Here is a 15,944-nt window from a genome sequence, read left to right as displayed (position 1 = left end):
CAATAATTTGAAGAAAGCTGAAAACCAGTAAACATTCACTTTGATGGTATAGGATAATTAAATATGGAAGTCAATGGTAACAGATTTTCAAGTTTCAAAATATCTTCTTTCGAGTTTAATAGAAGAAAGAAAGTCAAATAGATTTTAAGCAAGTAAAGGGAGAGTAAATGATGGCAAAGTTTTCATTTTATGATGAACTATTTTTTTAAATATTAGTTACAAATATCAAAAAATGGCATAATTATTTGTACTTTTTACAACTATTTTTCAGGAGACACAAAAGTCTTAGTGGAACACATAAATGAACTCTTCATATATTTCTTAAACGTTTGATCTCTCAAGCCATATATGAGTGGACTTAATAACCGTGGCAAAATGCTGGTAAGAATAAAGGTGCAGTAGTAGATTATTTGCCTGTAGTCAGGAAAGCGACTTGTCAAAGCCCCATCCAGAACTGTTGTTAACAGGGACAGCGTACAGAGCAGTAGCTGAACCCCGTGCAGTAAGATAGTTCTCCTCGCCTTCTGTGCTTGAGCTGGTTCTGATGCAGCTGCTTTAGCAGAGAATAGCACTTTGAAGTAAGTGTAGAAAAGCAGCACCCACACTGAGCACATATAAACAATGTTAAAGACAGCATGGCTTATTACATGATACTCAAAATCGAACACATTTTGCAGGAAGCAAATACGATTAGAAGTAAAGAAGGAGAGAGGACGAAGAGCCAAGACCACTAAAAAGTCCAACATGCCAGGCAGGGCTCCCATCAGCCAGATGATGCCGATCAGGATTTTAGTGTTTTGGACGGTACATATTTGTGCATGATGTAAAGGGTAGCAAACTGCCACAAATCGCTCAATAGCCATGCCGGCCAGGTTTAGAGGTGTGTTCTTGAAGACGTTGCTCGCAATCAAGACAAGAACGCAGCAGATTGCAACATTTAAGTTTGGCAGTAAACAAGTGAACACATATAAAGTAACACCAACAGACAAAGTTATGATGTCATTGATAATCAGCTGTGTGTATAGGATATAGCGAGGCTCCTGAGCAAGGACAGGGTTTTTGAAGAAAGTATAAAGCAGAATGCTGTTGATACAATTGATAATGACACCCAGCAATACTACAAAAAAGCTTTTGAATACACAGTCCCCCAAAAAATCTTGCTTATTGTTTGAACTATTCATTTCACAATCACCAATAAACTATTTAAGAAAAAGTCCCGTTAATTAAGTAAAATTTAGCTTATAATTAGGATAACACTCTAACTCAAAGACAAATTGAGTCATTGCATGCTGAAGTAGATCCCAAAAAATTGGTCTGAGCCTACTGGAGCTAGAATCTACACATGAAAAACATCAGGCGTTTTCCTCTGATAAGTCTTTCTGTCATTTGAACTGGCCTTTATATTGATGTTGGCATCCATGTTTCATATTTAGGGTTTGCCATATTCTCATGAGCTCTGCTGTCACTACTTGGTCCCTAAAGAAAAAAAGTGCAAGAGAGACATACTGAAGCAAATAATACTCGAGTTAAAAACAAGTTGACCTTTTGATTATCCTATTTTTACATCTATATTAAATAGCTGGTGGTGTCATGGTGGCGCAGTGGGAAGCACAATCACCTCACAGCAACAAGGGAGTTTGAAAGTTCTCCTCGTGTTTGCATGGGTTTTCTCCAGGTGCTCCAGTTTCCCCCCAAGTCCAAACATGTGCGCTATAGGTGACTGGAATAAGCTAAATTGGCCGTAGTGTCTGTGCGCTTCAAAATGTGGCATGCACTGGAGACAGTTTGGGACTGCAGACAGGCCAGTCAAGTACCTGTATCCTCTTCCTCAGCAGCCGGGAGTGTAATTTGTGTAGAATATGGATTTGCATTGTCTTGTTGATATATGAATGAGCATCCCCGCACTGTAAAAAAAAAAAAATTATGGAAAAAAATACTGGCTGTTATGGTTGCCAGAACTTTTTTTTTTTTTTTTTGTTAAAAATACAGAATTTTTTATATAAATAGAATTTTTTAAAATATAGTTTTTATAGAACAGTTTTTAATTTTTTACAAGATTTTTTTTTTTTTATAAATAACTGATCACAAACCTTAAGTTAATTATTTTTATTTGCTGAAACAACTTAATTTTAATTGGCATTTAATGGAAATAAAAGCAATATTTTAATTGTTTAAGTAATATTTCTGAGCATATTGATATTTGAAACCATTTCACATCATTTCACTAAGAAAATCTTTTTTAAATAATACAAAGTCATTAAATCATTCAATTTAAGTCATTTTAATTTAAATGCACTAATGTGTTCATGTGTGATTGTAATTAACAAACAGACTTTTGCTGCATTAGTAACTACACAGTTACCTTTAAATTTAAGAAAATGCAGCATTACATCAAATACTCTCAGTTCAACTTGAACACAAAAAGATTTTACGGTATTTTGCTGTTGTTTTTCTTGGTTTAACAAAAAATACTGGCAGCTGTGGTTGCCAGTAATCTACTGTTTTTACATTTTACATTCGTGAATTCAATTTACAAAATATTTCTGTTAAAAATACATTCCACAGTCTGTATTTTTCGCCAAAAACATTTAACCCCTTAAATCGCAGAGCAAAATCTTCAGTAGGGTGCTCACTACCTAGGGTTGAACACTCAGGTAGTGATGAAGTTAATCAGACAATTAAGTGTCTAATTAAAAGAAGATTGAGAATTGTTAATGAACAACTGTAATTAAAGCAGTATCACTGAAGGAAAGAAAAGCAAGACCAAATAAAACAACTTACAACCAAAATCAAAGATGAAATCAACTGAAAAATAAAATCTAAATGAAAATAATAATTAATAAAAATAAAACAAATTACACAATAAAAATGTAATTTCTCAATTTCTCAGCAGAACATCATTAAACAACTCTACAAACATCAGGAGCTTCACTCATTACAAAAGCTCTTAATGAAATTGTTGTTGTTCATTTGAATTCACCATGATGAAAGACAAAGTCTGCTTTAGTTGGGCTCTTTGTTTCAAATCAAATCAAATCACTTTTATTGTCACATCATTAGCACATGTGCTATGATGAATGAAAACCTTAGGTGCTGGCTCCAGACAGTACAAAATACAGATGCAAATACAATGACAGTGCAAAATACAGACAGTGCAAATAAAATGACAGTGCAAGTACAACAACAATGTAAAATTGAAGTATGGATTGGTTAAAGTGCAGTGCATGCTACATATTGATGGTGTGCAGTGAGGGTATGGAAGAGTCTGTGTGTGGTGTGTTAAGTGTTCATCAGCCTGATAGTCTGAGGGAAGAAACTTTCCTTCAGTCGGCTGGTGCGTCCAGCAGTTTGCAGAAACCGATGTAGGCCTTTGCGATTGCTGCTGGTGCTATTGCCATACCAGGTGGTGATACAGCCAGAAAGGATGCTCTCCACAGTGCAGGTGAAGAATGAGCAGGGGATATGGGGGCTCATTCCAAACCTTCTGAGACGTCTGAGAAAGAAAAGGCGTTGTTGTGCCTTCCTCAGCACTGCGTCTGTGTGGAGAGTCCATGTCAAATCCTCAGCGATGTGTACTCCTGAGAAACTAGAAAGTGCTGACTGTCTCCACTGGTGTCCCGTTGATGGTGATGTGTTCTCTCTTCTCTCTCCTGAAATCCACCACCAGGGGCCTCATGTACGAAGACTTGCGTTAAAATCATACTAAAACATTGCGTACGCACAAAGCTGTAAATGTGCGTATGCAGAAAAAAATTCTGATGTATGAAACACTACGTATGCCGAATCCCATGCATATTATTTGTACATCTGAAAGAACATGAAACTGAGCGCAACATGCACGAGCACAAAACCCCTCCCTGCCTCCTCCCCCGTATGAATATGCTAATGATTCTACTTTGGCAAAACCCAAAGAAAAAGCAATGGCAAAAGCAAGCCAAGAAACTTTAAACAGAATGTGAACTGGAGGTGCTGCTTTCGAAGGTAGACCGGAGAAAAATGGTTTTAATTGCAATTTTGTTCTCCGGAATTAATAACAAAAGAAAAAAAAATAGAGTGGGAGAGTTTAGCTGATGCAGTTAACACAGTTGGGTCTGAACATCGCACTGAGTGGATTTAAAGGGTCACGAAACACCAAAACACATTTTTTGAGCTGTTGACAGTCGTATATGTGTCCCACACTGCTAAAAACACTATTAAGACACCTATATTTCACTAAAAAGTGTAAATTGGTTGTTTTTGCGTTATTTCAAGCAAATTCGTACTTCCTGTTTGAAACGAATTTTTGAAGCTGCTTCACGGTCATGACATAATAGCCTGTATTCCAGCGTGCAGACTGGGCGTCTGTGCCAGAGTGAGTCTTATTACGTCTTATTTGTGTTGCATTAATGCATGAGTAAAGCTTGGTTCAAACCAATCAGCGCGCTCTATTGTGCAACTTCATTAACATTCATTACTGTGTTTACACGACATAGATGCCACGTTGTGTTGGCAAAACAAGCGTGAAGTGTTGCTTTTATAGTTTGCTGCCGTTAAGTTTCGTTTTCTTTTTCTCTCTGTGAGAGCTCAGACTCACGTGTGGATTAACAGTGTACGCGACGCTCGACAACAATAACTTACGTGTCTAAGGAGGATTATTGTTTACCTGAGAGCTGTTCTCATCTGCAAACGCTGAGATTGGATTCGCTTGTAGTCTTCTCTTCATAAAGATGCGGCTCTAGCTGCTGGTGATTGTCCTGTCTCTATAGATTTGGTAAGTGAGCGACCAGTGCTCTTTGTTTATTCAGTTTGTTCGTATCGAACTAAGTTAACTATTGCACCGTAACATGTTAGGACCACAACCAAACTTTAACCTCGTGTAGGGTTTTTAACCGCATTTTGTGACCGGAATAACACACGCGGCTTTCTGACGCTACCTGCCGTGTGCATCTAAGTTTCCGGGAAATGCGGAGGTTTTTTTTTTCTCTCATTTGCCGTGCGGTATCAAACATTGCATGAAAAGTACACGCTTAGAGCAGATCCTCGAATCAAATATCTTGTTTGTTGCGAGTTGCATGAATGAATTCCCTGAATGAAAGAGCCAAACTGCAGTTAAAGTCCACCATTTAATAATTTGGCAAATAATTCCACTACAGATGTCCATGTAGGTTAAACACCATCACTTTCTACTGTGTGTGAGTATTTTGACTGAAACACGCGCGTGCCCAAAATGACACTCCCACACCCTCCCACTTAATTCCTCCGACACTCCCCCCTAAACAGAGCTGGACACGCCCACTTTTCTGACTTTTTTCAAAGTAGAGGTGTGAAAACACCCTGCTGAAACGAGGGGGTTTCATGGCCCTTTAAAAAAGAAATAGTGCTATGTAAAGGTGTAAAATTTTGTAGTGTCTTTAACAGCCTGAGTAGCGCAGCTTGTTAAATGCATGCCAATATGTTTTCACACGTTCAAGCATGAACTCGGTTCGAATCCAGCGTCTGAGGAATTTTCTCTTTTTTTTCCCTCGCTACATATCAGATTTTGCCTATACTCTTCATCATCATGAGGAAGACAAGTAGGAATCATTAATAAGTCTGTGCATCATATTTTATTTGCACATTTATTGCATGGAAATGTTTCTAATTCACATATGCAAATTCATCATAAGATGGTGCCTTTATAGCAATGTGCGTGCATTAGATAGCTCCGATTACATTGGGAAGACTGGCGAACGCTGCAAATTGCCCTTTAATGTTTGGATGGTCAACTTTATGGTACGGAAACCTTATGTACTAGACATGCAGATGAACCCTTCTCATACAGCTGAGAAGACACTTTGTAGAGTGCAATTTAACACAACTGCCTCTTGGAGTCGCCAATGGAAATAAAACAGAACACAAAAAATGTGCGTACGCCAGCCATGAAGTTGGCGTGGAGCTGCGCACATTCCCACGTTCATTTCATCGTTAGTAAATCCAAACGTGAGCGATTCTGAGCGTAAAACCTGGCGTACGCAAAGTTTTTGTGCGTACGCAGCGTTGATACATGAGGCCCCGGATTCTTGGTTTTCCTAACACTACTGCATCAGAGTGTGCACCTCCTCTCTGTAGGCCATCTCATCATTATCGGTGATTAGGCCCACCACCGTTGTGTCATCAGCAAATTTAACGATTTGTTTGTTCTGACACTAGTATTTATTTTGATTCCTATAACTAGTTGTGTTATTCACACTTTTTGTATAGCATTAAGAGTCAAAAGAAAATATTAAACTAAGTCTGATAGGATTACCTATGACATCAAAGCCACCCTTGCCTCCTTATTGAATATCATGCTAGCTCTGTGTGAGAATTGAATAATATAGGTAAATGAAATGACTGGAGCTTTAGCAACCAATCTGTTTAACAGGTCCAAATACATCATTCATAATGAAATGTTTGATCTATGATAGAATTTAAAAACACACAGACATCAACAATAGTCTCTGATTCTCAACAATGATGACAAACAAAAAAATAAATATGAAATAAAAATCAACTTAGAACTATACAAGACACTCTACTGAAATATTATACACTGAAAACAAAATAAAGGTGAAGAAAGAAATTTTAAGAGCACAAAGCTGCATAATGTATTCATGCTTCAATGCATGCTGGGGGTTTTGCGCATGAAACTATAGTTATTAATTCCTTTATAATTGAATGTTGACTCTTGTACTATTGACCCAAATAACATCACATAAAACAAGTAAAACAATTATCAAATTTTTGTGACTTATAAAATTAGTTCTGTAATAATGACATAAAGGTTCTCATAGCTTTTCTTGCCACAACTAATGAATTTCAGAAAAACAGTTGTAATAGACAGAGAAACATTAAGATAGATGAGTAAATATCCATTAGCTCAACAAAAGCAGCCTCTGATCTTCATGATGGTGAGGTCAAATGAAACATTTTCAATAAAAAAATAGAAACCTCTATAAATTATCAAATATTCTTTGCAGAATATTGAAATGAAGTCAAACTGTAATTAGTGAAGCTGGTAATGCTGTTAGTTAATGGAGTTTTTTATTCCTCTAATTTAATTCAATGAGTGTTTAATTTTAATAAGTTGGTTTGGTGTGAGGCTGTTGCTGTATAGCAGGGGTGACCAACCCTGTTCCAGGAGATCTACGGAGATCTATCTGCAGAATTTAGTTGAAACACATATTAAACACACCTGCCTGTAATTATCAAGTGCTGTTCAGGTCCTGATTAATTGGTTCAGGTGTGATTGATCAGGGTTGGAAGTAGGGTTATTAAACATAGGAATAGGAAGTTTAGGATATTAAGGATATTTAGGATATTAAGGCGGACTCATAATTATGAGCACTTAATTCAGTATAAAAGGGCTCAAGCAGTGGTAAGGAAAACAATAAGACAAGCTAAGAGGAACCGTTGGTGCCATTTTTGCAGCTCAATAGGGAGTAAGACTCCAGTGAGGGAAATATTGGGGATGATAAAAAGAATGGGTGGTGAAAGGAAATAAAGGGAATATCCAGTTTTTACAAAGGGAGAGAAGAAGGCAGTCAAAGACTATGAGAAAGCAGAGGTGATTGCCAAAGCTTTAGTAGCAATACATCGCTCAGATAATTTAGAAGAAGAATGGAAGGAAAGAAGGAGGGAAGGAAGTGAAAATACAATAAAGGAATATCCTGGAGTATTTGAGAAAAGAGAAGAAGTAGATGATGCATTAAGTGCCCCTTTGTCTATGAAAGAAATGAAGAGAGCGATCAATAGAACAAAGATGACATCCCCAGGAGATGATGTGTTATTATGTTGAAATTTATGGGTGAGAATGCGTTAGGAAGGCTGCTTAGGATATATAATAGAGTGTGGAAGGAAGAACAACTTCCTAAGAGCTGGAAAGAAGCAGTAGTAGTTCCCATTAGGAAACCAGGAAAAGATCCAACAAAACCTGAGAATTATAGACCAATTGCATTAACATCACATATAGGTAAAATTATAGAGCGTATGTTGACAGATTGAGTTATTTAATAGAAAAGAGGGAAATAATAACTAATTATCAAATGGTGCACATTAAAGGATATATTAAAAAACACATCAAGAGACATTAAGTCATAGTAATTATATTTCTTAAAGCTTACTGGTTTAGCAAATAGGATATAGAGTGTAGTATGGATAGTTAAGGTATGAAAAGAGTAAAAAGAGGAAAAGGGTGGAGAGGTGAATACAAAATAAGAGGGTACAGTAATTATCTCTGTCCAAATCCAGTCCACACTCTAGTACAGAAGAAGGCAGTAATGCACCATTAAAGTTGGATGCCAACCGTCGTTAAACATCAACGAAGAAGAAAAAGATCAGGGTTGGAGCTGAACTGTGCTGGAAGTTAGTGATGGGCAAAGCGAGGCATCATGAAACACTGAAGCAGTTGAAGCAAATTTGTCGAAGCTTCGAAACACGTCTCTACAATGGCACCTAGTGGTCATTTTAAAATATTGCACTGAAACAGCTTCAATGAGAAGCACTTAGTCTAACAGGTGAATTATATATGTTGTGGAAAGGCTTTACCCAAGAAGTTTGGGGGAGTGATTAGTGTTCTCAACTGAAACGCTGATACCATGGGTTCGAATTTGGCATAAGTCACAATGTATTTTATTTACGTGTTGTACTTGTAATGGTGGTGTCACATCTGAATGAACAGTGATGATAAATCTTTTGGTCATGAAATATGAACATTATTAAAAGACAAAATGTCAATGTTTTTTTTTTTTTTTTTTTTTAACAAAGATTTTTATTTAAAAATATTAAATGTTCTGCTGTGGATGGACTAAGCCTGCTTTTTTTTTTTTTTTTTTTTTTTACTAATTATTTCTCCAGCCTTTAAAAAAATCCACTCACAGGGCACACTTGTTGCAGGCATACATAAGTGCTTTTGTGCAAGCACATACAAATTTGGGAAAATTCTTTCTCTTTCCATCCAGTATTTTAGGGGATCTACATTTCTCTGCAAAAACGCATCGGTTATGTATTTTTTTACTTCAACAGTGGCTTCAGCTGTAGCACTGCTTGTCAAGTAGAATTCCTGGACACGATTATCAAAAAGTTCCCATAAACTGTCCTGGCTTTCTGCTGGTGTTATTGATTATGACGACGATGATGATTGCATCGATGCTGACAACTGTGAATCTGATGTGAGAAAAAAAAGTCATTAATTACAAATGCTAAACTCATGTCAAACCTATATGAAGTTGCATAATACATGAAAAGTAAAAGGACTCACCATGACTTGTTTGGTTACGCATAAGTGAAGCACACTCCATCATGCGATGCCTTTCAGCCTCCTGGCCTTTGCCAGTATTTCCAAAAGCCACTGTTTTAAAACTTGGGTCTAGCAGTGCAGCCAATGCCAATGTTCTAAAGGACTCATACCCACCACATCTCGATTGGAGACCTTCTTGCAGGTGTGAGCCTGTGCAAAACAGGAGCAAAGTATATTAATTATATTACTGACAACAATATTACACTTATGGCCAGTGACTGTATGGCTATTGTTGCTTACCTAACTGGACAACTGATTCCTGCTATGCAAGGCCTTTTTTCTCGGTTCGCTTGTGCTGCAACATCCGGTAGAGTAGTATAAGCTTTGAGGCTGAGACTCTCTGTTCTTCTGATAACTCAGTTGTTGCAAGTTTAAATGGTTGCAATAATGATATGGTTTCTTGAACAACATCATACTCCATACTTGACAACAGAGCAGTATCAGCCTTTAAACTAGGAATAGCTGCAGCCACTGGCTCTCGTTGTCCAATTAAGTGTAGCAACATGTCAAAGGTGCTGTTCCATCTGGTTTCCAACTCTTGTATGAGTTTTAAAGTTGGTCTACTCATCAAGGCCTTCATTTCTTCTATTTTGTCCTTTGCTTTGCAGCTTGATCTAAACAACCTCACGATCTTTCTGGTGAATTTCACTGATAATTGGGGTTTGATCTAGGGCCTTTTTGACAATTAAATTAAGATTGTGTGTAAAACATGGAATGTGCCGTAGATTAGGTAGTTTGGCACTTAACATCATGTTGGATGCATTGTCGGTTTCCAAACACTGAACTTTGGAGGTTATTCCCCACTCAGACATGAGCAGAGTTTTAGCCTCCATGAGATGCTGTGTAGTGTGTGTTTGGTAAAACCTTACAACACCCAATACAACAAGTTACACCAAGGTATCCATCCATATTAATAGAGGACCACATATCAGCTGTAAGGCTAACAAATTGTGCCTTCTGTATGTCCCTCATAGTCTTCTACTTGGTGCTGTTGTATTTTTCTGTGACCATTGTTTTAAGTGCCTTACGAGATGGGAGACCATAGTTTGGATCAAGCTTATTCACAAAGCCCCTGAAACCCATATCTTCCACAATGGTGAAGTGCTGCAGATCCTTCACCACCATGTCTACAAGAGCCTCATCCAATTCCTTTTGTCTGCCTTAAAAAAGGAATACAACCTACTTTCAGTAAAAATATATTTAAGGTATTTAGCCTGAAATAGGTCAATAGTTCAAAATGCATTGCATACCTTGCTTAGATGACCCAGCAGTGTGACTAGCTGGTCTAGGTACAAGGCCATCCTCTGCACCTCCCAAAATGCCAGGATGAGTGCTCATCAATAGCTGCCTATCACAATACATGCATCTCACTTTATTCTGTGTTTCCAAATGGAAATGCTCCCACACCACAGATGGACGGCATCTCTTGCGTGGAGCATCCATTACTATTCTATCTATCTATCTATCTATGCAATACCATACAATATCTAAGTTATGGATATGTTTTCCTACATGGTTGTATCTCTTCTCTCACAAAAACCCACGAATCGAACATGAAATAACACCATTTTTATCCTTTTTTTAAAAAATTAGATTCAGACAGATGTGCGATTTTGTGATTTGTTTATGACCCTTTCAATCAAACGCAGATTCGACAGGTATGCCACGTCTCAACACTTGGGCCACCCTGATGCTTTGGATCTCTTTAGCCACGTGAGCTGGGTGTTTTGAATCACTTCGGATGGGTGTTTCGGATTATGCTTCGGTGAAGTGCTTGCAAACACTTGCGCTTTGGGATCTCGACACTGTGTCGAAACGTCAGTTTCGCATCAGCCATCCCTGCCGGAAGGTAGATCTCCAGGAACAGGGTTGAGCACCAATGCTGTAAAATTTCTTGTTCTGTCCATCAGTGATTGTGCTTGTTAACAGCAGGTGTTCATCCATTGGTCATTATGGTCAATCCCATTGTCTAGTGGACTAAACTAATCAACTAATTTAGGGACTAGTGAATGAGGGTGTATGGTAAGATTTCAGACACTCTGCCCACTTTCTCGAAAATTAAGGTTTGATGTGTTACAGTTACTTTTTGTATATTTCACTGTAGATTTTACAAACTTTTACAGTTAAAATCACAGACATTTTTTACAGTGTGGAAAAGCAGGTTAACACTTTACATTAACGTTCATTAGTTAACGCATCTACTAAGATGAACTAATCGCGAACAACACATGTACAGTATTTATTTATCAAAATTGAACATTTACTAAAGCATTATTAACATCTAAGCTCAAGCTTGCAGACATTAGTTAATGCACCGTGGGTTAACATGAACTATCAATGAACAACTGTATTTTCATTAACTAATGTTAACTAACATGAACAAATACTGTAGTAAATGTATTGTTCATTGTTTGTTCATGTTAGCAAATGCATTCATTAACATTAACTAACGAACATTATTGTAAAGTGTGACTAAAAGCCGCATAGCGTGCTCCAAAAGCTCTATGTACTTTTCAACTTTGAAGTGCAAATTACCTATGCCAAGGCCACTGACAAACAATGGCTTTTGGACTTGTTGCTGGTAACATTCTGGATAATACTTTTCTTCCTTGGTCTGCCTCTGGACACTGTTAAAATAGGGCTTCCTTTTGGCACATTACAGTTTTAACTGGCATGTAACTACATATTGTGGTACTTGACAGGGTTTGCCAAAGTAGTCTTGAGCCCATGTGGTAATATTGCTTATAGACAAATGACAATTCTATATGCAGTGCCAATTAAGGGTTCAGAGATTACAGTATTTCAGCTTATGCTTGCGCCCTTGTCTGTTACGGACTGAAATTCCTTTAAATTCCTTGATGGTTTTAACTATGTTATTCACTGTTGAAGGTGTGTTATCCAAATGTCTCCCTATCATTCAGGAAAATAGGTATTCACTTATTTGTTGGCAAACTGGCGATCCTCAGTCCATCTTTGCTCCTAAAGGACTAGACATTTATTGGATGCTGCTTTTGAACAAAATCATAATTACAATCACCTGTTGACATCACCTGTTTTAAATCAAATCATTATTTAACCAACTTACCTGATTACTAGCTCTATACTGCTTCTGTCCCAACTTTTTTGGAATGTGTTGCAGGTCTGAATGACAGGAAAGGATGTATATTTACAAATTAAGTGAAGGTGACCAGACAAAACATGAAATATACTGTGTTAATATTGTCTATAATGAAACACAATTCAAAGCAAATTTGAAAATCAGTTCTTTCTTCATTGTGTTTTCCATGCTGCACCAATGTTTTTTTTTTTTTTTTTTTTTTTTTAAATACTGTTAAAAGATTTTGATACATGTGTAAAGATTCTGGGAGGTATAATATATTTTACAGTATACTTTTATTGATTTATGTATTAATATTTTTTTTTGGTAATATCATTTTAACAATTTTACTAGTATAGCAGCTAGAAAAAAAATCAGAAATCAAAGCTAATGGCATTATTTCATATGAAAATGTGACTACAGACCCTTCTTTCAAGCAAAGTGTTTCATTAAGTCTTTAAAAGGCAGTAGCATATTAAAACATTAAGCATTGTTAATTCCATACACAAGTCTTTAGCTGATAAAGAAATGGTTTAGCGAAAAAAAGACAGCATTATTCTGTACAATGACACAAACTATCGTAAATGAGGAAAAGTATATGAAAGAATAATGCAGGTGTTTTACAAATGGAAAAGAAACACATTTGATAGTCATCTTAGATTTTAAAATTTTTTATATGTTGCTAATTCACAAACTTAATACAAAGTAACACTGGCAGGATTTTGTTCAATAAATTTCTACTAATATCTACGCAGAAATATACATTATTTACACAATTAAAAAAACATTTAAATAACATGTTTTGCTAATGTGAGGGTTTAATGGTTCTATTGTCAGATCCACACATCAATGAACTCTTCATGTATTTCTTAAACCTTTGATCCCTTGATCCATATACGAGTGGACTCGGCAGACGTGGAAAAATGCTTGTGAGAACGAAAGAACAGAACATGATTAGTAACTGGTTGTAAGGAAAGAGAGTTGCTAAAACCCCATCCAGAAATGTTGTGAGCAGCGACAATGTACAGAGCAGTAACTGAAACCCATGCAGTAAGATGGTTCTCATGGCCTTCTGCGCTTGACCTGGTTCTGATGCCGCTGCTTTAGCAGATAGCAGCACTTTGAAGTAAGTGTAGAAGAGCAGCACCCACACGGAGCACATGTAGCCAATGTTAAAGACTGCGCTGCTTATTATATTGTACTCAAAACTGAACACACTTTGCTGGTGACATATGCAGCTGGAATTAAAGAAGGTGAGTGGGTTAAGAATCAAAACCACAAAGAGATCCAGCAAGCCAGGAATGGCTCCTATTAGCTAGATGATGCCAATCAGGATTTTAGTGTTTCGCACAGTTATTTGTGCATGATGTAGAGGGTAGCAGATGGCCACAAATCGCTCAATTGCCATGCCAGCCAGGTTTAGTGGTGTGTTTTTGTAGACATTGCTTGCGATCAGGACGAAAAAGCAGCAGATGGCAACATTCATATTCGGCAGTGAGTTAGTAATTACAAACAAAGTCACGCAGACAGACAGTAAAATAATGTCATTGATGATCAACTGCATATAGAGGATATAGCGGGGCTCCTGCATCAATACAGGATTCTTAAACAATGTATAAAACAACAAGCTATTGATAAAATTAATAATGATACCAAGTCCAACAACAATGATGTTTTTAAAAATGGCCTCCCACAAGAAATCTTTGCGTCTAGTTGTGTTTAACTCTAAACTGTTCATTTTACAATTGTTAAGATTTCTTTAATCTTAATGTTTTGTTCATTGATGTAATTCAGATAATAATAATAATAATAATAATAATAATAATAATAATAATAATAATAATAATAATAATATGGTTTATGATTGTAAAATCCAGTAGAGTAGATACGGTTACCTGTTAGAAACATTAGCGATATCATATGAGCTTCTCTAGAATCACTTATCTATTCTGCCTGAGACAATTAAACATGATCTTATATTATTGCTGAAAATTCTCTTGTGCTTTATCGTCACAAGGGTGTCCCTTAAGAAAATAGAAGAAACAAAACTTAGAATAAACACAAGTTAACCTTTTGGATATTTTATAAATCTAAAATTAGCTTTTTAAACACTAAAGGATTTACCTAAAAAAAAAAAAGTTTGTCTTTCGATATGTAAAGAAATTCATGAAAGCACAGGTGGCAAACTCAGTTCCTGTAGAGCCACAGCCTTTAACCTTAATTAAACACACCTGATTAAACTAATTATATGTTTCTTTATTTAACCAGATAAAAAAAAAAAACGTTGAAATCAAGATCTCATTTACAAGGGTGACCTGGCCAAGAGGTCCGCAACACACGATTTAAAAAAAAAAATTAATAAAATAATAATAATATTAATAATAAATAGAAAATAAATAAAACATAAATATACAGTTCAGTTTTTCGGCTTTACCATATTTCAATATATTAAAAATACATACATTAAGAAATGTACTGTTGTTGTTTGTTTAAAAGGATAGAACGAAACTATATCATTGGGATAAGCTCAGACATTTTTAGTTCAGACTGAATAGTATTCCAGGAAGAGGGGGTGGCATGACTAAAGGCTCACTTCCCTATTTCAGTTTGAACCCGTGGAACAGTCAAATTATAAGATTTACTTGAACGTAGGTCATATACTGGCTTTTAGACTTATGAAGAAGGGAACATGGGTATGAAGACACCAGAAGAGCCTTGTAGACCAAAGTCATACTGTGGGTGTACAGTACCTTCTTGCATTCAGAGAAGGCCACTCAGCTTTGGCATACAATTCATAATGGTGAGTTAGTCTTTGAAACCTTAGACCTCTGTGATAGATGGAGGTTTAAGGCTGAAGACATTTGGTTAAAGCATTCATATATAAAACATCACCATATAGTCAATCAATGGTAAAAATGTTGCAGACACCAAATGTTTTCAAGCTTTAAGAGAAAAGCAGGATGCATTTCGATAGTAAAATCCAAGCTTAACTCTCAATTTTCTAACCAAATTTGCTATGTGTTCTTTGAAAGAAAGCTCCTGAACGAGTAGAAAGCTTAAATACTTATAGATGGACACTAAATTTATTTGTTGACCTTGGGCAGTGGTAATTAATGGGATTGATTTCTAAGTTCCTCAGGCTTGTTTGAAACCTACAGGAAAGGCCTTAAGAACTGTTATTAAAAGCTTTAATTTTCCAAACGGAAAAAAGTTAGTTTGTTGGTTGTATATGCTATATGCTTTTTTAAAAAGACGCATTCCCCAGCCTTAGGCTACACACGCTCCACATGTTTGTTGTTCTGAAGCCCTGATGACATGCAGACAAATTCACGGCAGGTGTTTAGAATAGTTCTCTTTAAGCTAGCCTACATATTATGACTTCAATTAAAAATAATTTTTAGAATCTATTCGATATGAATTCCGTACCTGCTTGTGTTCTGTTGTTGATGCTTGCTTAAATGCCATGAATTATTATTATTATATAAGTTCTTTCTTTAGTTTCATAGATTTGTTAGGACTATTCCAGGAACAAATTGTTCCATTTCACAATCA

General features: G+C 36.4%; 1 protein-coding gene and 1 pseudogene across 1 annotated transcript; both read right to left on the bottom strand.

Moving 5' to 3' along the window:
• Positions 1–260: 260 nt before the first annotated feature.
• On the bottom strand, positions 261–1,181 carry or90j1 (odorant receptor, family 90, subfamily J, member 1). Its single transcript, NM_001083869.1, has one exon. The coding sequence runs from the start codon at positions 1,179–1,181 to the stop codon at positions 261–263; it is 921 nt and encodes a 306-aa protein (NP_001077338.1).
• An 11,990-nt stretch (positions 1,182–13,171) lies between these two features.
• On the bottom strand, positions 13,172–14,130 carry LOC100150155 (odorant receptor 131-2-like; annotated as a pseudogene).
• Positions 14,131–15,944: the final 1,814 nt, after the last annotated feature.

Source organism: Danio rerio, chromosome 8 (assembly GCF_049306965.1).
Source record: "Danio rerio strain Tuebingen ecotype United States chromosome 8, GRCz12tu, whole genome shotgun sequence".
NCBI lineage: Eukaryota > Metazoa > Chordata > Actinopteri > Cypriniformes > Danionidae > Danio > Danio rerio.
This window is presented reverse-complemented; position numbering and strand designations above follow the sequence as displayed.

Excerpts from the sequence above, each read along its gene's own strand:
- or90j1 (NM_001083869.1), bottom strand. The coding sequence starts at position 1,181 with ATGAATAGTTCAAACAATAAGCAAGATTTTTTGGGGGACTGTGTATTC.